Source organism: Sipha flava, unplaced genomic scaffold (assembly GCF_003268045.1).
Source record: "Sipha flava isolate LNK unplaced genomic scaffold, YSA_version1 222_pilon_pilon, whole genome shotgun sequence".
Lineage (NCBI taxonomy): Eukaryota > Metazoa > Arthropoda > Insecta > Hemiptera > Aphididae > Sipha > Sipha flava.
The window spans coordinates 1,442,588-1,469,782 of NW_020272853.1; the positions used below are offsets into that span (position 1 = coordinate 1,442,588).

General features: G+C 27.7%; 2 protein-coding genes and 1 pseudogene across 5 annotated transcripts in view; 1 reads left to right on the forward strand and 2 right to left on the reverse strand.

Annotated features, from left to right (window-relative positions):
* The window catches only part of LOC112683280, a 271,887-nt gene that overhangs the window by 35,098 nt on the left and 209,594 nt on the right, over positions 1-27,195 (forward strand). The gene's annotated exons all lie outside the window — the stretch shown is intronic.
* LOC112683281 lies at positions 2,635-4,091 on the reverse strand (annotated as a pseudogene).
* Positions 12,305-16,856, reverse strand: LOC112683228. Its single transcript, XM_025554145.1, has 6 exons — positions 16,703-16,856; positions 16,478-16,583; positions 14,945-15,049; positions 14,140-14,270; positions 13,889-14,068; positions 12,305-12,355 (listed from the first exon to the last, which is right to left on the reverse strand). The coding sequence occupies exons 1-6, from the start codon at positions 16,751-16,753 to the stop codon at positions 12,305-12,307; spliced, it is 624 nt and encodes a 207-aa protein (XP_025409930.1). The 5' UTR covers positions 16,754-16,856.

A 27,195-nucleotide genomic window follows, 5' to 3' on the forward strand; every position in this document is an offset into this window, starting at 1 on the left:
CTGTTAAGTCCGGTGTTTATAGTTGGGGTATTTTTGTAGTGTTTTTAAATATGTTTCCGTACATGATATTACTGGTGTTTTCTGTTTTATATTCAGATATATCTAGGTTTATATCGAAGTGTGTTTTCCAAAGGGAAATTCTGGGAATTTCTTTTTACTAGGCATTGTAGGTCTATCTGATATTCTTCGGCTTCTTTAATATTTTTTTTTAGGTATTTATTTGAAGGGTTTTCAGTGTTTTTTAGTATTCTGGCTGTGTAGAGAAAATTGTTGTAGGTTCTTCTTAAGTTTGGTGGTAGTTCGTTTGCTAAATTTTGACACAAGTTTTATAACATCATATAATGATAACATCTATCTATTATATAATAAAAAATATATAAAAAAATAAAAATAATAATACTATTAACCCAACAATATTATAATAATGCACTTATGTCATGTATTGATATACATATGTTATGTGTTAGGGCTGCCGGGGATCTCCGACATGAGTGTCCCGGACCCCTAGAGAGCCGCGGACCAAAGAATAAAAACCGCTGATCTATACTTTATATAATATATTATAGATATAAGAACAAATAACATTTACATGGTTTTAATTATCCATCTTAATTCGAGATCCAACAGTTGATTGTTGCCCTACTCTACCTGAGTATCTTGCGACTCTGCTATTATAGTACATTGTGTTCGTTAAATGCAAACCCGTATAATTGGTCTTTTATTAAATATTTATCACTTTGAGATGATGGGTGATTATTTCGATTTAGAAAAATGCTGTATATTTAATTTTTGGATACACGACCGGGATACAATGATTTAACCTTGCGACGAACAAACCAAACATGTATTGAAATTTTCGGTAGCAATAGCAACACAATTACATCCCACTACGCACAAAAAAAAACCGCGTGGAAGTATCACTTTCAACACGTCTTATAATATAGTGCCGATATAACCAAACAACTGTTTATTGAATTGTACCCACCACCAGATGAATGTAGTTTTGGACATTTTCAAAGTTAAATATTCATTGTACACGCGGGTAAAACGAAAACGTACCTAACAATCGGTCGGCGGGCGAAAAAATGGTTATTGTGATTGAATCACCATATTACGCATGGTTCGTCGACATAGAACACATCAGTGTTTTCGCAAACGCGAATTCAAATAATTATTTTATATTTTCGAACGAAAGAGAATTTGTTTAAAAAAAAGCAACACATGCTAACATGTTTGTATATTTTAACGAACGTCGACGCATCGAATCGAAATATTATAAATTTTTAAACAATCGTACGATACTTATAGCGTTTATAAAAATATGTAATCTAGCTTTCGTAAGATTCGTGGTGTAAAATCGAAAATACTTTTTACAATACGATAATAGTATAAGATGATAATTGGGTATTATTTAATATATTTTATTGTACGTATGGTCGTGGTAATTCAAAAATGAGTTTACGTTTAATCTTTCGGAGCAAATATTTATTCTCTGAGAAAATTACATAACTTTACTTTAAATCATTTGTTTTGTTGTGGCTTTGGTGTTCGAAATTAAATCCAAATCTTTAAAAGTGATATAATAAAGGTGAAATACGAAGAAAACGATCTTTATACATCACCGTAAAATTATATTTAATCAAAATCTTTAATTAATTTCCTAAGTATTACACTCCAGAAGATTCGTTTAAAATATAAAACGTAGGTATGATATTAAAACCGGGTATTGATAACGTTACTAGAATATTGTTTCGAAGCGTTATTTAATGTTTTCGTTTTAGCAAGAAACGGTAAACGAAATAATTAATATTGTGTTTGGTGAGAAGCGAAATACATACGAAACTTTAAACAAAACGTTTTAAGACTGAGACGATTTGGTTTTCTTTTTCATTTCGTTTTAGTTGCAGGAGTGAAACAAAATATAATTAGTAATATTTTTGATACAAAATTAAATGAAAAAACGAAATACATTTATAATTTACGTACTACAATACGTGTTGTATAATTTTGTTGGTACGAAACTTTTGCATATGATAATTTGTACTATAGTTTGAAAAGTATCCATTCGTTTTACGGGTACTATAATTATATTTAGCGAGGGCTCAAATGAAATAAAAAATTTAATTATTTTCCATTTGCTAAAATTTGTACGGTTTTCTTGATAAAATGCACGATATCAGAATAAAATTGATTATTGAATTACTAACTGTCAAACAAATAACTTAAGTACAATACTAAATAGATAAGGTGACTTATATACTCAGTTGCAGCGTGAAACATTTTCAACTATGAGGCAGCTATAAATATTTTACTACAACTACCACCACCTAAATTGTATAAAACCTACCAGTGGGGGTTTTGCCCCCACACTCCCAATCAGTACTTTTGGGAACTTAATATAAATAATATAGTACATTGAATGTTATAATGTGTGTTAAGGTAATACAACAAATAAGTTAATAACATTCAATACACTATATACAATTATCAGAGATATTACCAATTTGTCAATAAAACCAAGACATCGATAAAGCAACGCAAAATAAAACAAAAAATACATGTAATATAAATTAATATTATCAAAAATAATAATATTATAAATATGATTAAAACATTTAATATATTTTCATAATATTATTTTAAAATTAAACTATCCTTTAATAAATCAGATGTGATAGCAAACGTATTGATTGCAGTCTTGTAGTCAATATCAATATCTTTTTCGCAGTTAAGAAGCATTAAGCTTTCTAATCTATCTTCTCCTGTCGTAGATCTTAACCGTGTCTTAATCGGTTTTACCTACAATATAAAAATGTATTGTTATCTTTATTATAACTAAATATATACGTTTGTACAAATAATGTAGATAATTGTAAAATAAGTGAATTTAGGTTCAAGAAAAAAAAAAATTAGTTAGTAACAACTCAAACTAAAATACTAACATTTTTAAAAATGGTTGTCCTAAATTATCATTTTATTATTTCTACTAGGAAAATAATTGTTAATAATATAAATACATATAAAACTATTTACTTTCGAGAAAGCTCTTTCTGTACTGGCAGTTGAAGCTGGAATTGTCAGTAAAGCTTTATATGCATAATATAAATTTGGAAAACTTTAAAGTATTCCATAATTTGACAAGACTTGAAGCAATTGTTCTGAACTAATATAAGAATCATTGTTTTCTTCGCCAGTGTCATTTAAAGGTTCATCAGAATCACTATTTGGATTAATATCACTTATTGATAAAATTTCATTTTTGTGTAATGCATTTGGTGACATGCCATCAATAAGAGTATGAATTAACTTACTAAATAATAAATATTCATTTTGTAGGGTGGTTTTATCAAGTTTTGGCAACCATTTACAGAGTTCTTGAAATTCAAAATCGGTATACTTGGATTTTTTTCTTTTCCAAATGACATCAAGCGAGTTAGAGATAAAATGCTCAAATCTTTTAGTACTCCTTTCGATTCATTGAATCTATTTGAAATAGATGTAATAACACTATCAAAGACAGTAAAGTATACCATTGTTTTATAAAAATAACTAGCTGAAGATTGATGTTTATCTTGGGCAATTTCACCGGACATACGTTTTTTTTTTCTAATCCTAACTTCCTTGAATTCAGTTTCAATTAGATCATTTTCTCTGGAAAAATGTTGAGCTTCGTTTACAAGTTTCATAAATTCTTCATCTGTTCTTAAATTACTTAAACTTTTTTTAGCTTTATTAACTAATACTACAGCTTGGATAAAATCTAAGCTTTTAGATTGTAAACATTTTAACAATGGTGAAGTTATTGAAAATATTTTTTGCATAAAAATCATAGTGATTATGAATTTAAAAGAAGTAATAGTTGAGGCTAAACTTGATGCTCTATAAGAAGTTTCTCGATCTGAATCAAGTGCTTCTGATAAGTATTTAAGTGTTTCTTTATGTGCCTTGAATTTCTCATAAATTACAATAATAGCTCTGTCATGAGATGTCCATCTGATTGTTGAAAAGTGTTTCAGCCGACGTAACCTCATTTCTGGATACAATTCTTTTTAATAATTTTCAAATTGTTGTGTTCTTTTTCAAGCTCGCATAAAGTCATTTATTGATTGAACATTACCAAGGAATACTTTGCTTTCAGTGCAACAGTCACACATGTCTAATATAACTAGATTAAGCCTATGTGCAAAACACCAAACATACAAAGCATTTGGGTTTTCTTGTTGAATTCATAATCGTAGACCCGCATACTGTCCTTGCATCGAAGCAGCACCATCATAAGCTTGGGCACATAATTGAGTTCTCCAATTTATATGGTATTTTTCCATATTATTAAGAAATATTTGAAATATTCCTAATCCAATTGCATTTGAAGCTGTAGATAAAGTAACAAGCCGTTCTTGTACATGTCCCTTTTCATTTACATACCGAATGATGAAACATATTTGCTCTAATTTTACTACATCGGTAGTGGTATCAATAATGATAGCAAAAATTCCGGCTTGTTGAACTTCTTTTAGTATTTTAAAACATAGCTGTTTTGCTAAAATCTTGAGAAGTCAATTTTAAGTTTCATGTGACATGAATTTAAGTCTATTTCTTTTATTAGAATTTATTTTATATAAATGTCGTTGAATAATGGGATGATATTGAGACACAACTTTAATTAATTCTATAAAATTACCTTGATTTAGTGAAGCAACATTTTTATTATGACCCCTGAAGGCAAAGTTTTGTCTTGCCAAATATAGCAATACATCAATAATCACTTTTAAAATTTCTTGATTTTCAGATACTTTTCTGTTAGCTGAATATATCATTTGTGTATCTATACGCATGTTATCTGTATATAAACCACGGCTAATTTCAGCTTGAATGTGTTCAATAGTAGTTTCATGATTTTCTATATTTCTTTTCATATTTCTAAAATCTTTACTACCTTTCAAAGCAAAAATATTTCGTTGTGCTTTTGGTAGGCCAAATATTTTACTAGAAGTACAAAAAACTCTATTTAATGATGTAGAATATGATAACCATGAACGTTTCATTACAATTCCATTCAACAAAATTTTGTTATAATAACTCTCATGAAAGGAGCGAACATTTTCTAATAAATCAAAATATTTTGGAAAACCATTTGTTAAATATAGTGATGATGGTTGAGAAGAACTAAGTCCATGGAAATAGCTTTTTAAAGAATCAGATATTGTTGAAGACCAAGTTCCTGGATCTACGCCACATCCAGTTTCATGATTTGAAACTTGAAGTAAAAGACCTGTAATGCATTTAATTAATCTTGTATTAATCATTTTAAATAGGTGAAGAATTTGACCATTACTTTAAAATTTAACACAAGTCCACACAACTTAGTATATATTGGTGGAAGTGCAAGTACATTCTTTGGGGCCCATATTATACTAAAAGCCCTAAAAAAAAAGCGCTCACTGATTAAGTAAACATTTAACTTCAAATGTATTATCTATATTATAGTCATTAATATTATACATTATATAGGGAAGAGGAAATCGTTATATCAGATGATAAACATTTTTTTTTTTTTAAATAAATAGAATTTAGCAATAAAAAATGGGTAATGAAACATTAAAATAGGACAGCTAACTAAATCATTTACAATTTTTTCATCACTTGTTATTACAAATTCAGTTTCAATATCAATACCTATAGATTTATTTAGAACAAAATTATTATTTATTAGTGTAATTAATTAAATTTTAATAACTAAAATAGTAATTCAATTTATTATTTATTAGTGTAAAAATTACACTTTTATTAAATAAGCATTTTAATAGAAAATTTTACAATATTTTTACCTTCAGAAACACTTGGATCATTTGGGCGTTGAAAAATTACAGTAGGACCGCTTACTAAATCATTTACAATATTTTCATCACTTGTTCTTACAAATTCAGTTTCAATATCAATACCTATAGATTTATGTAGAACATTATTACTTGTTTTAAGTAAAAATTACACTTTTATTAAATAAGCATTTTAATACAAAATTTAATAATATTTTTATCTTCAAAAAACCTTGAATTATTTTAATAACTTAAATTACTATTTGGTTATTATTCTATAAATATTAATCGTAGACACTTCAAACATTTATGATTGGAACTTTAAACTTTATATAAAAGATAAATAGATAGTATTTAATACATTTATAAGGTACCTGAGGAAATGTCCTTAATAGCTGTAGAGTCAATAGCAGATTGAATTTCAGTGTTCTTAAAATATTTGCTAATACTGCAATTAAAATTACGAAGTTTTTTTTTTCTTGCACACATCTTCATGTTGACTCCAATTTGTGGAGTTCAGATTTCCACGCTTTTTTCCACAAGCACTTATTGTCGAACTCATTGTTATGAAGAATAAATATAATAACGAATGAGCTACACTACACAAGTATACACTATACACTAATAAAATAAGTCATAAATTTAAAACACCGCCCAGATTGAAAAAAATATATGAATTCATAGACATCAATCAGGTAATTAACTTGAAAATTGTGAACACTGAAGAACTTAGCACAAAATATGAGTACATTCACAATTTTTTTTTCAGAATAATATCACGTAATAGTAAAACCATAGAATATAAAATAAAATAAAATCTAGAAATAAATCTTGATTAATAATAATTTTGATCGTGTTAAAACCATGATAAACTAAAGATAATATTCATAATGTAATAATTTGTCATGGTCAAAATATTATGTGCTATACAAAAATACATGCCGGTTTAACAGTTTTCCCATTACATAAAAATAGACTGAAGTCGTGGTGGACAAAAGACTATTTTTATTTCTATAAATTTTCTGTTCGGGTGGAAGATATGAAAACCATTATATTATCTTCTTCTTCTGTGAGTTCCTATCCGTTCCGGATGTTGGATATCATATTGGCTACGCTATTCCTGTCAAGTGATGTTTGAACTAAATCAATTAATGTTGTATTGTACCAGTCACGGAGATTCTTCAGCCAAGATATACATCTCCTTCCGACACTTCTTTTTCCTTCTATCTTTTCTTGTAACATAAACTGTAGTATTTTGAATCGTTGATTATTTTTTAAAATGTGTCCAAAGTATTCCAGCTTCCGAGGTTTTAATTGTAGTTAACAGTTCCTTCTGTTTACCCATCCTTTCCAGTATCAATTGGTTAGTAATTCGATCTGTCCATGAAATTTTTAGCATTCGCCTATACAACCACTTTTCAAAGGCTTTTTTGCATATTAACTCTGTTAATGTCCAGGTTTCGACTCCATATAATAATACAGAGAATACATAACATCTTAACATTCTGATTTTTGTAGCAAAAGACAGATCATGTCACTTGAATACTCTCGACATTTTTCGAAATGCTTCCCTAGCTCTTTCAATTCTATATTTTATTTCTAATGAATGATCCCAATCTTCATTTATTGTTGTTCCGAGGTACTTAAATCGTTGTACTTGTTCTATTTGTTAATTTTTAATTATTAAATGACCTCCTAAGTTATGATTTTTTGATATTATCATAAACTTTGTTTTCTTGGTATTTAGAATCAAGCCATATCTTTCGCTCACTTTGACTACTCTGTCCATTATATATTGTAACTCTACAATGTCATTTGTAAAAATTACCGTATCGTCAGCGTATCTAATGTTATTTAAATATTCCCCATTAATCTTAATGCCATCTTCAATTCCTTCTAGAGCTTCACGGAAAATAAATTCCGAATATATATTAAATAATAGCGGTGATAAAACGCAACCCTGCCTTACTCCACGCTTAATTAATACTTCCTCCGATAGTTCTCCATCGACGCGTATGACTGCTCTTTGATTCCAATATAGATTATTTATAATTCTCAAATCTCCTTTATCCACTCCAACATTATCCAGTATTTTTATAAGCTTGTTATGTTTTACATTATCAAATGCCTTTTGATAATCAATGAAACATGCATACATGTTCTGATTAACATCTCTGGCTCTTTGAAATAATACTTGCAGGCTAAAAATAGCTTCTCTTATGCCCATAGCATTTCTGAAACCAAATTGTATGTTGCTCATTTGTTCTTCACAAATTCTAAAGATCCTCTGATAAATTATTTTTAAAAATAGTTTTAATAAGTGACTCATAAAACTGACAGTACGAAAATCGTCGCAACGTTTTGCACTTGGCTTTTTCGGTAGTGTAACAAAAGTAGTTTTTAGCCATATATGAGGTAAGCTCCCAGAATTGTATATTCTATTGAATAATTTAGTGAGCCAGGATACCCCTTCTTCATCTAATAACTTTAAAAATTCACCATATATATTATCTGGACCAGGAGATTTGTCCTTTTTAATTTGTGCCATAGCTCTTACTACTTCTTCTATCATTATAGGTAAGTTTTCCATCTGACCAAAATCAGGTACCCTTTCTGGTCTACTTATATCTTCATAAAGTTTTTCAATGTAATTTCTCCAAGTATTCATTTTCTCTTCTTTATCTACAATAATTTTGTCATTTTCATCATGCAATCTCCCCATCGTATTTGACTTATACATTCCTGCTGCTTCCTTTACTTTTTTATGTAAATTGTAACTATCATGTTTTCTTTCCAAATTTTCAATTTCTACACATTGATTTTTCATCCATTATTTCCTTTGCTTTACGTATTTCTCTTTTTAAACATTTTTGGCTCTTTTTATATTTGTCTGGGTTATTTTTTAATATTTTTCTTACTTTCATCATTTGCAATATTTTCTGTCATCCATTTCTTTTTCTTATTTTTATTAATTTCCAAATTATCTTTGCCAATTCTCTCTAACGCATTAGTCGATTTCTGAAAAGTTTCCTCTACATTGTTGTTTTCTTTTTTTAAGACTCTGCAAACGTTCTCAATATTTTTTATAATTTTTTTTTTATATTTTTCATTTTCTTCCAATCTTCTCATATCCCATTTTTTCTTATATTGATTTTTAATACATTTTTTAAATCTTATTCTGAAACTACCAACTAAATGATTATGATTTGATTCAATATCAGCACCAGGATATGTTTTTACTCGCAAACAGCTATTCCTAAAACGCTTTTTAATAAACATGTAATCAATCTGATTTCGAACTATGTCACCAGATTGATCACGTGGTGATCTCCATATGTATAAACGTCTTGGTGGCAATTTAAAAAAGGTGTTTAACACAGCTAAGTCTTCATTTTCAACAAAAATCTTCAATCTTCCTCCGCGTTCGTTTTTAACACCTAGACCATAATCACCAATGAGATCGCCACTTTTACCTTGTCCAATTTTAGCATTCATATCTCTTATAATAATTTTCATTTCATGTTTCTTAAATGTTTTTAGAATATCTGATATTGTACAATAAAATTGTTCTATTTCAACATCATCTGCGTCATAAGTAGGGGTATATACTTGTACTAGGTTTATATTTACTGAATTCCCACTTAACTGAATAACACCAATTCTTTCTGATATTGGTACAAAGTTTATGACATATTTTTGCATTTCGCATGATACTATAAATCCTACTCCATGAATATGTTGATTTTCCTCATTTCCAGAGTAATAAACTTTATGATTTTCTATACTACATTGTCCATTACCTGACCATCTTATCTCACTGATTCCCATTATGTCTATTTCAAATCTATTCATTTCAGCTATTGCATTATTAATTTTTCCTGCTTGGAACATTGTTCTTACGTTCCAAGTACATAATTTTATTGGTTTCTTTGATACCTTAATGCTTTGGTTATTAATCACCTTCTTCTTTTTACAAGGATTTCGCATGTTGACGACATGGGAAGCCTTGTAGCTGTTATAACTTCCCTTGCCGAATCTTGGCTTGATCCGAATATCATGATTATTACTTGCATCGCGCACATTCACACTTGCCATTATGACATACTAGGGATAAATAATCAGGTGGATTCCCGTTGCCTTTCTGATCCTAACGCCGTTGACCATACTGTTTGGTTCATCCGTCTTTGAGGTTAAAGTCAACCTCAGAATAATAGGGTGTTCTTAACACTACTGGAATCGTATACTTGGTACTTTCAACCAGTAATAGCTCGGGGCCCCGGGTTCGCCAAAACCATACTACTAATTACTTAGTATTTCCCTGAGGGTATTATATTATCTAATAAAATTTATTTACTTCGCCACATAATAATTGTTATGTACCTATATTTTATAGATAAACGATAGTCAATAATATTAAACGCAGATGCGATTATAATTATTGACACAAATGCCTATAGTTTGGTTTGTAAATTTAGGACTATATTCTAAAACCCGGGGAATTCAGCTAGAGTAGGTAATAATAGATTGTTGAGGTACGTTATACGTCGTGTACACGTTTACGGGTATCAGATCAACCAAGTGCTAATACATAATATGGGTATCAAAATATCTTTAGTGATCATTGCCCAAATCCCATGGTATCAAAGCAGAATTTCAAGGGGTACCACCACCCAATTGGTTATGAAGCCACGGCCTCATGAAACACCGTATCGCGCCACCATTGTATATACTTATATATTAAACGGTGACCAATGTATAGGCATGATGATACCAATATAGACATCACCGTAAGACTTTTTTCAAAACTTCAACTATTTATATTTTATTCAAGCTAATTTCAGTTATATTTTATAAAATTTATAAATTGAGTACATATTATATAGTTTCCTATTTTGTGTTCAATGCAACGAGAAAAATGTAGAGGAATCTTTTAATGTTTCTATAAAAATCAATGTTTAATGTACCAGTATATTAATATGAAAATATAAATTATAGTTGATACAAAATCTAAAAAAAACTATAAAAATAAGTTATTAATAATAATTACAATAATAACTAATATATAAGTATATAGAGCATATTTTAATAATTATATTATTCTATTATTATAAATACAAATGGAGAGTTATATACAATCACATGATATAAATTAATTTTTAATTTTTCTGTACCTTAGTAGCAAGTCATTTATGGTTTTTAAACTTTATTTTTACTTTTTTAGGAGTAATTAATACCCGGAAACTCCTCACGAAAATACGTCACTGTATATGTATATATGTATATATAATATATATATATATATAATATAATAAAATATAATAATATAATATATATATAAATATAAATGTCAAATCAAATATCTGAATTGCCTGTTCATAATACAATTTAAAAGTGAATGAATAACTATCAACAAATAAGTATTGCTAAAAAGCAAAAAATAAATAGTGAATGTAATACAATACGTACGATTTTCAAGCACTTGTTGAAGGAATAGCAAGACTAGAAGGATATAGCATTTTCAAGTTACTTCGGAAATACCATTTACATAACTCTCAAAAGGTATTCAACGTTCCGCGAATGAGTACCTCAAGTTTGAGTTTGTATTACACCTGGTGTCAGGTCCTAATTCCATAGAATGTCCTGATATAAATATACATTTTTCCCGAAAAAAATTGGGCTACAAATCCTGTGTTTTGTGAAACATTATAATTATCATAATTATTATTATTATTAAATGTCACAATATTTACTCTTAATATATTAATAATAATTATGCACAAGTAAATATAATTGTTCGGTACGTTCGACTTTCTGAAACAAATTTCAATGTTCCATAATAAGACCAAAGAAATATATTATTACACTGCGTTATGGTAATTTTCGTTCAATATAAAAGTATGTAATACGGTACTACAAAGTTTAATGCTTCTTTTAAAAGTGATTGCACGTTTGATTTAACCAATGTCGTGTTTCAATCAATCGGATTTCCGTTGATGGGAAATCGTATTAGATGTTTTATAAGATAAACGTAATAGTCCAATTGTCATTTATTATGAAACAATACATTACAATTTCAATAAATTGCCTCTCATCTGATTCAATGAATTTATTGTAAATAATAGGAATTATATATATATTTTTTTTTTTTGTCCAATTTTCACTGAGAAATCTATCTATCTCGCACATTTCCATGTGACATTTAAAATGCATTGCCGTTGAAGTTGGACTATATATTATTTCAAGTTCATTGAAGGCGTTTTAAATTATTTTGTTTTTCAGCACACGTGTTTACATATGAATCTAAAGTCTCAAATAAATTTATGGTGCGTTAACATATATGTCTGTGTAAAATATATACATATTATCGGAAATTTAGTAATTATTTTTGTGTTGTACTTATGCTGAAAAATATATCAATACTACTCCAAAAGAGGATGTATATTTGATAAATTGAGAAATAAAAAATTATTAAAAAACTATTTGGGTCATTATAGGTCTGTTACAGTGTCGTAAAAAGCTTTAGAACCGCTGGATGGTGTCTACTCACATAGTGAGTAAATTAGTTAATTAATTTATTAGTCGTCTTCATTAGAAACTAATGGAACTCTTTATGAGCTACTAGTTCGTTGCCCAATTAAATGTTGTTTATAATATTTATCGTCAAATAGAGTAGGTATGAACTAAAAATATTTTTATTCGCCTGACATAAATCGATTTTTAGTTAATATGAACATCAAAAGGTCGTAATTTACTTCTGTTATTTTGTTTGATTTTAAGTTATTTATTTCTAACGTAAATGTTCGGTCGTGTACTTAACTACATTAACTTAAACATTGAGAATTCATCAAATAAACGAAAATTTAAATTTGATAGTTAAAATGGAAAAGTAGAAGACAAAAACATCGAAATATTATGTCGGATTAAAAAAAATAAAAATAAAAATATGAAGTGACGTAGTTTCTTTCACTTCAACTCTTGCCACCGAAAAATAATTATTTATAGTTCAGTGTGAACTATTCCGCTCTAGATCACAACCTCACCGGTTAGGTCAAAATCTGTTACGGATTGAGTCATGAATATTATTTTCCAAATTTTAAAATAGAATAAATTTTATTTTTATGTTTGTAAAACTCGACTTAATTACAATTAACCAATTTATATTGTTTTAAATATTGTGGCTATTACATCGTATTTTTATTCCACATTCATTCCAAAGTTTTTAGTAAATCAAAACCACTAATACGGAATATACAAAGACTATTTTATTATAAATTTATTGTTTATTTTTAACAATATGAACATCAACTTTTATTTTATAATACTTAACCGTTAATAATTTATCGTATTGGACAACTTGATTTTTGATAGAAATGTATGGACTATATGGTCATCAACAATCTAAAAATTAAAATGATTGGTAAAAATTATTTAAATTATAAAAACAAATTGAATTTGAATAATAAGTGTTTTAATAAAAATTGTATAAAGACAGACAATTCGAATAGTGTATTAAATTAATTTTTCACGATTTCGTTTTAATCTCATTTTCTGTGTTAATAATTTTAATATAATTTATAGTTATTGTTATTGGTTTTATTGTTTTTATAATTTAATAATATGAAAACATACAATAATAGCCATAATCAAATGTATAAACAAAAATGATACACTTCCAACCAAATTGCATGACACGTGCAAACATTTTATTGTATCTACACAATATTTATTAAATGTTATTGTACCACGTAATACGTGTACAAAGCCTATACACTTAATGATATAAAGAGATTCTTTGACATTTTTTCTTTCACATGTAATTTAACAAATTATAACACATAACTTTCCATGGTTACCATTGTTTCATATTCAATGTTATTATTTTTGTGTTACATTATAACAATGAGTATGATCCGCGAACATTTGATATATTTTTTCCACGTTTTGGAAAAAAATAAAATAAAAATGTATCTTCGCCAATTATCAATATTACTCTACGATGATTATCATTTTTGTTCGTATGAATAAAATATTGAGGTCTAAAAAAAAAAAAAAAAACAAAAAAACAAACTCACTTCGAATGGCCTGTTAAATGCTGTCACTGAAATCTCAATAAATTTAGTATCCGGTTCGACGATCATGCAAAGTGCCTTCAAAGCCAGCTCTATTGCTCCGAAAATTCCTCTATTAGCAGACGAATAGTTCTGAGCCAATAAATTTGTTATCAGCTCGCTCTCTCTTCCTATGGCGCAAGCCTGTATGAGTGGAGTAAAAAGTAAATAATCATATCAAAGCAATTTTCCTAGGATACAATGATCGTACTTACGAGAACATGTGATATTGTGCCGTAAGTATCAGTAACGTACAAAAACCGTTCATTTTGATCGCAAGACGCCACCATAAAATGTTCGGTGTAAGGCAGCGTCGGTAGATTGTTGAGTACTCTGATATCGGGATCTATTTAATTTGAATTTAATTGGTTTTATAATAAATATAACTAGAAATGACCAAAAAGGTACATTGAACATAAATGCCGTGTGCAGGTCGGGTTAAGATCGGAACAAATTTAGTTGATGGAAAATAACTAAGCTTAAAACTTTAGTGCCATAAAACATAAACCATTGGAAATATTAGCATATTAGTTTTTATACATTCATGAGATGAATTCACTATAGAACTTATATAATGTAAAACAACGTCATAAGTGATCTCTTTGAAAAAAGTCTTTGGAAGTCAACGATTGAGGGTACCGGTATGATTGGACAATTCATAAGTACATAAGTATTGCATCAGTAGAGTATACAAAACGCAAAGCATTACACGTGGTGCTGATAATGTTTTTACTGTTATGGTTATAAGTGTTTCGCGTGTATGTAAAAGGGTCAATTTTTATTTCCGAAATCTGAAGTAGACTGAAAACTTGATGTTATTAATTTTAAAAAGCAAATCGATTTAACGATGGTATTTGTTTCGCTCACTCAAGTCATTCAAAAATGTAAATCTGTTGATATTATCTTAAAGCATTTGTGTTATTGAAGGAATAAAAGAATACCTAGGCACGTTAAGAAATTATAATAGTTGATAAAGCTCGGCTGTAATTATTTTACAATACTTTCTTATGGAGTTCGTACCAATTAAAAACTCAGCGATGCGGTTGGCTGGAGAATTCAGCCCGTGTATACTGTTTGTGTATAATTTGGCTTTTTCAACAATCTTCAATGAATCATGCGATTGTCCTATATAAACAATTTACATAATTTAATACTAATTTGTACAATACATAATAAATATAGGGGGAGTCATTTTAAATGTGGGCAGGTACAAGTTTTCAAATATACATTTAATTTAACACGAATTTCAAAACAAAATCGAGCTCGTAAAATGTATCTAAATATAACTTATTAACGGTATATTGACCGCAAAAGTTGATATTTATAAATATATCAATTATTCGATGTATGTTATCTTGTATTTACATATATTTTTTCTTTTATAAGGACATTATCACTACTTAAAGCTTACGATTAACTGTCCGTTTTAACATAAGTTTTTCATAAAAAAAAAAAAAAAAAACAAATAGCAATGGAATAGTTAAAAAAAAATATCAAAAATTGTTTTCATAACTGTCTAATAATAAGTGTTAACTATAAATACATAATCGAGTTTATTATCAACGTTTCTTTTATAATCCTTTTCCAAGTTGATGAATTAAGACTGCTGTCAAGTTCGTAAATATCAAAAAAACATTATTATGAGTTTACTTATTTATTATAAGTATAAATTTAATTTCTTATTAATTTTTTTTTCCTTAATTGTTCCTATGATTGTTAATTTTAGTAATTAAATTTGAAAAATTATATCTTGATATAGAAATTAATTCTTTATAATTATAATTAATTAATTAATTATAATTGACACAAATACTCAACATAGTTAATTTTTATAATGAAATTAATATTTTAACCATTTTAAACATAAAATAAAAATAAATGGTTTGAATCTCAATTTTAAATCTCAATAAATATTTTATAATAAACCCATACAACTAAATCATTAATAATACCGATTTCTTAGAACTCTAATAGTTAATACTATGAACAATTATAACAATTATAACTATCGGTAATCTAAATACAACATTCCGAGAAAAAAAATCTATAATGTATGGAACATAATCCTTTAATTTTCATGAATTTAATTATTATTATAATGTTAAATCTTAAGAATTTTAAATAAAATATTTTATGAAGGATTTATTTTTTATAATTGTCTAACCTAAAAACAGTGTTATTGTGTCTTAATATGATACTACTTAAAAATATTAAATTCTGTAAAACTTTTTTCATAGAAATTGAACTACTAAATTTAATTTTAACTCACTTTTATAAATAAGTTCAAATAAATCAAAGGAAAATTTTGTTTCTATTTTATTATTTTTTCGCACACATTTCAAATAACAATAATTTCGAAACTATTGTTTTAGTCCTTTGGAATATAAGAATAAAACTTTAAATCGATAAAAACCAATAGCTACAAAATGCAATGCGTTCATGTAATGCACAGTGGTATAATTGGTTTGCATTAATGGATTAATTGCTCAGGGGTGATAGTGATGATATTAATTTCGGATTATACTGTAGATATAGGGTTTAACTTTTGGTTACCTGACCAGGCGACGGTGATTTGACCATCCAGCGAACAAACAGAGTTTTGACTCGAGTTACACTTTTCCGCAGCAATAACAACACAATTACTTCCCACTACGCCGACCTTGATTGAAAAAAAAGAAGAAAAAAAACACACTTCAACGATGTAACATTTTCAACACATTTTTTAATATGATAAAATGAAGACGCGACTGTACGGTTGTCCGTTAAAAAAGAACTTACCACCAGGTTGCTGCCGTCCATTTCACCGTTTCCTGATATGGTTTTGGACATTTTCAACGTTCAATATTTACCGAACACGCGTACAAAACGCAGACGACGTAATCGGACGACTGGCAAAAAAACTGTCTTTCACAGACACTGCGGTCGAATCACATTTTTCCACAGATGCAATCGGCGTAATGTTCGCACTGTCAGTCGTGATTTGCCGTATCAATTAATAATCGTTATACGTTTTCAAACGCATTTAAGTAAAAAACAAAAACAAATACATGTATTTATTTATTTAATTTTATGGAACGTTTTTGAATCAGAATAATGTACACATTAAACATTTTGACGGTTTCTACGACATTATTGTTTTGTAATCGTTTAATCTGCTATCTGTGGCATAGATGTATGATACTTATTCTATCTTAATCTACTCTACAAGAGTTTTTGCCCCTCCCCCCACTCAACTTCATACCATGTCTTTCGATAACGAATTACATTTTCCCAATTATTTAAACGAGAGGATTGCAATTACAATGTGAGCTAGTTTTTCGGAGCAGTTATCATGGCTAAAATTATTGAGTTTCATTATCATCCTGTGATTGTTATAACTAATACATAGTATCAAATAGGTAAATATTATTTCTATATTACTACATTATTATTTTATATTATAATATAGTATATATAATAATATTATATTATATTATATAACTGGTTTTTTCTATATACGACACTGAACTTAATGTTCTGGTCTTATAACACAATAAAAAAATTGTGTTTAAAAAGAATTATAACTATTCCAGCATCCAAACTGTGCCGCAACTAGAAGTGGGTCTGGGGGTGATCAGCACTATCAAGGGGCCTCAGCTAAGAACAATTAAGGATTCAAAATGCATAGAATTTATTGTACTGTATACATTTGAAAGAATATCAAGGCCAGTGGCACAGGAACTATTTTTTCATTATTTTCCAAATTATAGTTTTGTCCACCTTATATCCGAGAGGTCAATTTTCTCCACCATTTTATCTGATGACACAGCAAAGACTTAAGGTAAATTGAAAAATAACGAATATTCTAATTCACTGTAAATATTAATAGAGCTAATAACGTCAGAATTTAGATTGTTTATCATATTTATAGATTTTATATTATATTTAGTGATAACAAACACAGGATGATAATGAAACTATCGTTAATTTCAGCCATGATAACTGCTCCAATTAACTAGCTCACGTTGCTGTCGCGATCCTCTCGTTTATTTAATCCTATCATTTTAAAATCTTCCAGGACTATGTCTATTCATATTTTCCTTGAACGTCCTCGTCGCTTCTTCCATGTTGGTATGTAGGACATTATTGCTTTATTTATGTTATCGTCATATCCATACATCATGTGCTCAAACCATTGGATTCTTTGACCTTTTATGTAACATTTAATTAGAGCCACATTTTTTTTCCTTTAAAAGTTCTTTGTTAAACTTTCTCCTCCACATACGAGTGTTTGTAACTAATTTGTGTTCTCATATCATCCGCTATATCTCGTTCTCGTTTTCGAAAATGTTGCTGATGAATTTGGGAAAAATAAAATAAAATTGTAATTTGTGTTCGATTAGTTAATAAAAGTGTTAATTAAGTATAAAAGTGTTTGATTATTAATAAAAGTTAAAGCTATCACCTCTGAATTTTCATTTGCGGGCACCCTTACTTTGAATTGACTAGACATACCTTAGTATCCTTATGAAATTTAATTGTTTCAAAATCGATACACCTATAGATTAGATGGTAGAATTTGATATTTGTTAGAAAAATCAATTTTTCAGTTTTATACACATTCATTTGTACTATAGTATTATCTAAATCATCTTTTTTCATGTTCTAAATGCTTTTATCGAGTTGAAAGCGAATAATATTAGTGCGTAATATTAGTCATATGTACCCATATGAAGTCGAAATTGAAGTATCGAATTAAATAATGTAAATTAGGTACATGCTTCAACGTATCAATTTTCGATTTACTGTAAAAATGATAATTATATATGACGAGTAACATCTTTTTTTTCTTCATTTACTTACTCATGTTTTGCGTTGAAAAAAAAAAAATAATATGCATTTTTGAAAATATCAAATCTGAAAACATCCAGAGTTTCTATTGAACTGAATGTCAGACAATTTAAGTATATAATCTTGATATTAAAAAGAGATTTAGGATGAAATTATAAAAAAAAAAAGAAATATACTTCACGGTGCTCATATAAACTTTACTATAACGTTCGTGTTAAATGACCCATTATAAAAATTAAATTGAGTTTTATTCAGAAGACGTTTAAAATTTTTATTTTCTTACTTTTATACTGAATACATTATGACACAAAACTAAAATTATTTAAGATTCACATTAAATGTTAACGTCTTCAAATAAGTCTAATAACATGGTTCAGTTACTTTTTTGGTATTCTAATTCAACCATACACGTGATATTTGTCATCAAAAATACGAAACACAAAACCGTAAAACTAAAACCTACTGCAAAGCATTTTAAGCTGAGGTTATGAATAAGTTTATTGTGAACATATTACACATTCGTACACATTTAAATAACAATATTTATTTAAAAAAATGTATTTAAAAATATATTCAATAGTAGAATGTTAATTTGTATTCTTATATTTTTTATATTTTTTTATATTTATATTATTATAACTTATTTATTATTTATTTAATTTATTTATTTATTATACTGTTTAAGTTTTGAAATACTCTTTAAAATTATTATGTATATTTATATTTAAATACTTAAAAAAAATTTTTTACACTACCATATTTCATGATCTGTATTAATATTTAAAACATAATTTAGGTAAAGTTAGATTAGAATAGGTTAAATTTACTAAATTTGATAAGTAAACTAAATAACTGATGTATAAATTATAAATGAAAATTGTTCTTTCGTCAGCGTAGAAATCAATATGAGGCATTGCTATTAAATTTTATATAATTTGCTAGTATAAATTATTATTTGATAAAATTATTTTATTTTCCATTTAATAATATCGTATGCAGTTTATCATCGTTCATATAATCCATGAATAATAATTTAAAAATCGATCACAGGATAAATAAATTAGAACTAAATAAAATTAATGAATAACATTATCATAAATCGAATAATACGAATGATTGTTATAATAAAGTAAATACAACATAAATAAATCATCAAAAGAATTGTTAGGTAAATTAATTCCAGTATATTTATAAAAAAAATAATTATAACCCACTGAGGGTAAGCATATATATTTTTAGTATATATACTTCAATGTACAACTCCATAAATAATAAAATAATACCCTTTAAAAGTTACATTTAAGGTTTTTCTATAACTTATTACAAATAACAAATAATATTTATGTAACAATAACAATATTTTTACACTCAAATTCAAATAAATTAAGAAATTCATAAAAAAAAAAAACAAATTGAAATGAAGTTTTAATGAAAATTATAAGTTTTTCAATTTGGAATACATATTTTATAACGATAATTAAAAAAAAAATACGTTATTGAAAAAGGTTCATTTTAAAATGTACATTGAGAATAAAAGGGTTAACGGCTAAAAATAATGTTAATGGTTTTTTTTTAATGAATGTAATTTTATTCAAGTATTTATTTATAATTTATAATTTATATTTGTATACACAAAAAAATAATGTGTTAAGTTGGAGTTGAAACATTTTTTTTCAATTTGTCATTAGTAATATAACACAAGCATAATATAACCATGAATACGTTATTAAAAATTGAAAGCTAGTGGAAAATGTAATTCATTACAGTCTTAGTATTTTAAATAATCAATTTTTATTTAATATTTTTTAAATTTCTGTATGAACTACAAAAAATGAGATTCTTGTAAATTTATCCTAGGACATTTGTGTTTAATGTTCTTAAGGAGAATAAATATGCTTCAACCAAAGTGTTTCAAACTATGGTCTTGATGGTCATATGATGATACCCATCATATGACCATCAAGACCATAATTATACCAATTATGTATAACCGAGTTCCTTTGTATTTTTACATGTAGCTTTATTTTCTTTTGTAACATTAAAAAATGGGTTAAGTACCTATACTTTTATAAATATATTTCCCGACACTTCTATACAAATCAGAATTGTTATGTTTTGACCAAATATCTGTTTCAATTTTTATAAAAAAATTTACCATAAATTAAACATTTTCATGGCCTTTTTTTTAGCATAATTGTATTTTACGTGAGTACAATAGAAGAATCAATGTGGTTTATGTTAGATGGTGCACTTCTTCATCATACAAATGCAGTTAGACAACAATTACATTATTTTTTCCCTGACAAACGTATAGGTAGAGAAGCGGGAAACAATACTCAATATAGCCCAGACATAACATGGCCACCACGTAGTCCTGATTTTAACCCATGTGACTTTTCTTATGGGGTTTTAAAAAAGAACAAGTTTATGCCAAAGAAGTAAATAATAGAGATGAATTTTTGATGAGAATTAATAATGTAGCTGATGTTATTCGTCAAATGAATTGGAAAAAACTTGGAGTTTATTACATTGTCGTGTGGAAAAGTGCATAGAAGTAACGGGGGTCACATTGAACAACTTTTGTAGATAAAAATCGATTTTAAAATTAAAATGTATTTAATTATAATTTTTTACAATGTTAAAGCTGTTTTAATTACTTATGTGTGTTAACTGACAACAAACTACTATCACCACTGTTTATCTTGAAGAAATGTTCTCATCCGAATCGACGTGTCACACGACTATTTTTTATACAGCGACTCGAGCCCAAAAACAGTGTGACGTCTCGATTCGCATGAGAATTTAGCAAAAAATACAACTATAGTGTTTATTTTTACATTTAAGGTCATGTCCTAAAAATAAATTGAATAAACCAAGATTTTGGAGATTGAAAAAATTTCAAAAAATCTACTTTGGGCCATCACAATGAGTACGCGTATACTAGTGTCCTCATACTTTCCAGTAATACCCTATATAATGTGAACGATATGATATATTATATTATAATTTTTTTTTTTTAATCATATATCGTTTGTATTAATTTTATTCTACTACTTGATTTTCTTCACTGGCGGAGTTTACTTGAACTCAATTTTACCTAATTTTTTTCAGTGGTTTACATGAAGTTTACATGAGTTTACATGAACCCAATTTTATCTGTTTTTTTTTTTTTTTTTTTTTGTGACCGAGCCAAATATAACATACCTATTACCCAAGGTTTATAGATTATAATCGATAAACCTTGCCTATAACCTACATTGGATGTTATTATATTTTATTATCGTTCTGTATTTCAAATTTGAATTTATTATTCAGTCACTATTCAGCTTTGTGTATAGTGTTCAAAATGGAAAATTTTCTAAACCGGAACACTTTTTTTATTACTTACCATAGAATTAGGGGCTTCAATCCATCAAAATTATAATTTCCCTTCCTGAAATAGAAGAATACCTAATCTATTCATGATTTTTTTCCGCTAAATCAACTATACGTTATACTGGGTTTGAACTGTACAAAATTGTTTGAACCGTATAGTAGTTGGATGGATGAATTTTCTCAATATTTTGCGTAGGTATAAAAGCATACAAAGTAACCAATATGATATATTTCATTATATGCATAAAAATATATCTCATTAGGATGTATAATATTACATTGGAAATTAAATGCTGAAGAATTTTATTTAATGAAGTTATTAAAGAAAAGAAAAAAAAACATAATTTGACATACTGCACTGATGTTCATAGATAGAATAATTATTTTGATTTTACTAAAATACATTTGAACCATGATCTTAGTATCAGTTTGTTGTAAGCCCGGTTGATATCGTGCCTTACAGAATTCTTTCGTTTGCTTTCGTTAGGTTTTAGTTAGCCAGTACTTCTCCGGATCGTGTCGTTTAGTAAGAAAATGTATGGTAAAATTAATAAATACTCACTACTTTTAACTATAAAAATGTTTATCAAAAAGAAACGTTACACTCACTGTGTCTATACTTATTACAGACTGACGAACGTTGACCATCTTGTCGGCGCTCTGCCGTAACCATGCTGCATCAGCATTGCCGTGCGGCACGTGCAGGGGTCCGTAACAAGTTTATAGAGGAGTTTCAACAATTTAATCTTGTTTGTGTTCAACTAGTTCAACAACTGCCAACTAGCAAAGCAAATACTTAATAAAATCGCATATAAAAAATTTAAAAATAAATTGTAATTGAAAATGTACTGATAGCGTTCAATATTTGTATTTTTTTTCTCTTGTTCTCTCCTTTTATGTATTTTTAGGTGAACACAAATTATTTGCATATCAAGCTAGTCCCATTTTTATCAATAAATTAATAAATGAATATTATTCTCACTGATATTTCATAATTTAATGATCTTAAAGAAAGTGCACTTAAAGTATAATTTTTTATTTTAAGTATATGCCATTTTGTATTTTATACAAAATTGAAATCCGCGACGCCGCGCAAAAATCGATAGGCATTCTAGTTTTTAAGAAATTTAATTTTTATATTTTATTTACGACCATGTTTTTCCTTACAAAATAATAACCATCATTGCAACCATGACATCTTAAATTTTAATAAACGTCTATCTCAGTAATAATACTTCTATAATAATTGTGTTAAGCCTAAGATTTTGAAGTAGGGTTAAACTACAGCCAACAACTCATATACAGCCATATTCGTATTATAAATCGATCGACAAGACAAAAACAATGTTAAAACTTCTAATAAGTGAACAACGTTAAAGTTCGATGAACAAAGTTTTTAATTTATTCTCAACTATATGCCAACAGTTGATATTTATGCGCGTGAATAATTTCTTCGTTTGTACATCGATCTTATTGTTTATGCCGTTGATTCCTCTTTACAGTCGTTTAACTGTTAGATGATATATCTATATATTATACGCTCTAATTAGGATGTTGTTTTTTACCATTAACTTTAATATTTTTATGTTAGGCAAAGTGCAGGTAGTAGAACTTTTTTTTTATTTTTGTAACTTTTGACGTGCTAAACAAAAGTACGATAAATTTAATTAAATAACTATCGTAAAAGTTTAGTACACATAACTAATACAGAGTGTTTCATATTTTAATACTTTTTAGAGTACAGAGAAATTTCCGGTAAAATTCGAAACACCTATTTATAATATTAACACCAAGGGGCGAATCAAAGGTCAATATATAGGGGGCAAAATAATTGTGCACTCCTAGCATATTGATAAATAAATATGTAAGTAAGAATAAGAGAAAAAAAATTCTCTCTTTTCACTTAGACAACTATTTCTTCAACTTCACATTTTTATTGAGTTTCAAACTTTATTGATGTAGGCTTGATGTACGGTTATAATTATATATTTTTTATTTAAAATTAAATTAAATTATGATATAATAAAACCAATGTTAATATAACCTACACGAATGTAATATAATTTAAGTACCTATATTCCTAATCATAATTCATATTTTTTCATCTGTTAATATGCAAATGTATGCAAATTAATATATTATTAATTATTACCTGTATAGTATATATACCCAATATGATCTACCACTTAAGAAAAAATTATTGTGGTTATGTATTATTATTGGAATATAGTTATAATTACATCACTGATATCTTTCAAATAATATATTAAAACTTCTATATTTTTAATTTTTTTAAAAATTATTGTATTACTTATTATCAGGGCTCGGGACTTAAAGCACTTAAAATCATTAAAATAAGAGCTTAAATAAGCACTTAAAAACATCATTATAAGCTCTCAAATAAGCATTTAAAAAACTTAAATTTAAGCAAAAAAATTTATTAAAAAAAGCAATAAAATAAAAAATAAAACTGTATCTTTATATTATAAAAAAAATTAGACTTCATTTTCAGGACTGAGGATTTTATGGATTTTCAAAGGGATTTTCTGAAAAATAAAATGTAAACAATATTTACAAATAGTTGAAAAAAAATTAATTAAATCTTACCGTCATTATTGCATTGAATGATCAAATGTTTTCTGAGGTTTTCAAATACAAATGACCTCCTGTTGTTAGATAATATGGTTTTATATGCCGAAAATGACCGTTCAACATCTACTGATGTAATAGGCGCATATTTAAAGTATACAATATCATCGCTGGAGTAGTCATCTGGAAATTCACTGAAGTCATCTAAATTACTATCATTTTCACCGTCAACTATTTTTGATATTTTTTCTAAAATCCTTAAGCCATTATTTTTTTCAAAAACTTTTTACAGTTTAGTTAGAACTAGTTTTCCACGATTGCCTTTTAACAAAGAAAATTTCTGTTTCACATTTTCAACCACAGCAAGTGAACCAGACAATGAAACGTTTTTTGTTTGCAGTTCTATAATGGATTTAGTAAGAACTTCAAAATTACTTTTTATGTATGCCAAATCGGCTTCTAAACCCGATTTTACAATGCACAGTTTTGCTTTTTTAATGCTGTCTGCGTCGTTTTCATCTAGACAACTTACTACGTGACGAATTGTTCTAAAATGTTCGCAATAGTAAATTGCAGCCTCTATCCAAGAGCCCCAACGGGTAATAACTGGTTCAGGGGGTAGTTTTATACCAGGAGCTTCAGATTTAAAGATTTCAACACAATAAGGTGCTTTTCGAAATATTTTTTTAATATTAGATATTAGTTCGTCTACTGTTCCAAATTGTCCACGGATTCTTCAGCGATTCTATGAAGTCCACGAACACAAGTTACGTGTATCATTTTTGTATAAATATTTTTCAGAACAGTACCTGCCTTCACCATATAGGGAGCGACGTCAGATAAAAATAACAAGACATTATTATACTGTATATCACCAGGCCATATTATTCCCATAGCTTTTTCAAACAGCTTGCAGATAGTTGAATGATTTGCTTTGTCTAGTTCTTCTGAATGAAGTAAAAACATGCGTCTTGGACAATCGGGTTTTAGAATTCCAACTATAACATTGGCAATAAACCGTCCTTCTACGTCACATGTCTCGTCAATCGACACCCAAATTTTATTTTGCCTTATTTCCATTTTCATTTTATCCATAGTAGTATTAAAAATATCATCAATATAACCCTTCCGTAATGTTGCTTCCGAAGAAATTTTTTACCAGTATATTTCTCTAAAAATACTCGAAATGTATTGTTAGAAAGCTTATTTAACGGAATGTTAGCAGATACCATTGCTTGACATAAATCCTTGTTGAAATCGGATTTTGCTGAACTTTGATTGGTTAGTAGTTGTTGTAATTTTCTCTGTCCTTGATCATTCTGACGTTTGACACTCTTTTGATGTTTATCGGTTTTCATATGTTGGGATGTATTATATTTTTTTTCAAAATTAATTTTTATTTCACACATTTTACAATATAAAACATGCCCGTCTGTGGAAAAAATGTCAGATCCAAATTCAGAAACATATCTTTTTAGAGTAGCACATGTGGATGATTTTTCTTTTCCCATTCTAAATTAATTTAAATACTCGGATACAAACGATGACGAAAAAAACAAACAAGACGATGAATGTTGAAGATTCGCACACATACGATGACGAAATAAATACGGAAACGAAAGCATCACAACGAACGCGAACGACAATCGACTACTAAACTTTTAAATCGAAACATTATTTATTTTGTTTTTATCACACCTATAAAACCACTGTCAAATAATATTATTTGCCAAGAAATTAGTGATATACAGATAATTGAGGTATATTAATTTGTTTCCACGAAATCCAATTCTATTTTAAGCATTGGAATATTTGCACGACGCGATGCCGCGGACGGCGACGGACTACGCGACAACGTAGATAAGATTAGAATTATTTTTAATTTTAATTCTGTCAAAAACAACTACAGTAGAAAATCATAAAAAAGTAAAAGTATTAAAACTGGTCAAAAAAGCAATAATTATCAGAAAAACTTGAAATAAACATTTTTTTGAAAAATCACTGAAAAAAGCAAAAAAAGCACTTTCAAATTTCATAATTGAATGTGTTGTAACATGACATACACTTCTATAGCACTCTGCTACATTTTAATTCAATCTATAAAAATAAGCAAATGCTTTAAGTCCCGAGCCCTGCTTATTATTTTACTTTTATAGAAGTAATACAATAATTCAAACAACCTGCAAAAATACCGGCTTGGCTAAAAATATAATATTATTTCCACAACCATCTTCCTTATTACGTTAAATAACTGTATCCTATTTAATAAAACAGTATTTGTCCAATTACGGAAGATTTATTATTACTCTCCTCTCATTTATATTTATATACATATGTATAAATATATATAATTATCTGTTTACATATTATGTCAATCTATAATACTACATTGCTATAAAATTATTATAAGTTTTATTTCTGAATTTTCCAATATATTTTGACTTTGAAGTTTGGGTAGAAAGAATAAAATGATATTT

Coding starts and splice junctions, on each gene's coding strand:
- LOC112683228 (XM_025554145.1), bottom strand. CDS start 16,753: ATGTCCAAAACCATATCAGGAAACGGTGAAATGGACGGCAGCAACCTG. Junction 16,584..16,702: donor TGGACGGCAGCAACCTGGTG/GTAAGTTCTTTT, acceptor TTTTCAATCAAG/GTCGGCGTAGTGGGAAGTAA. Junction 14,069..14,139: donor GCACAATATCACATGTTCTC/GTAAGTACGATC, acceptor CCACTCATACAG/GCTTGCGCCATAGGAAGAGA.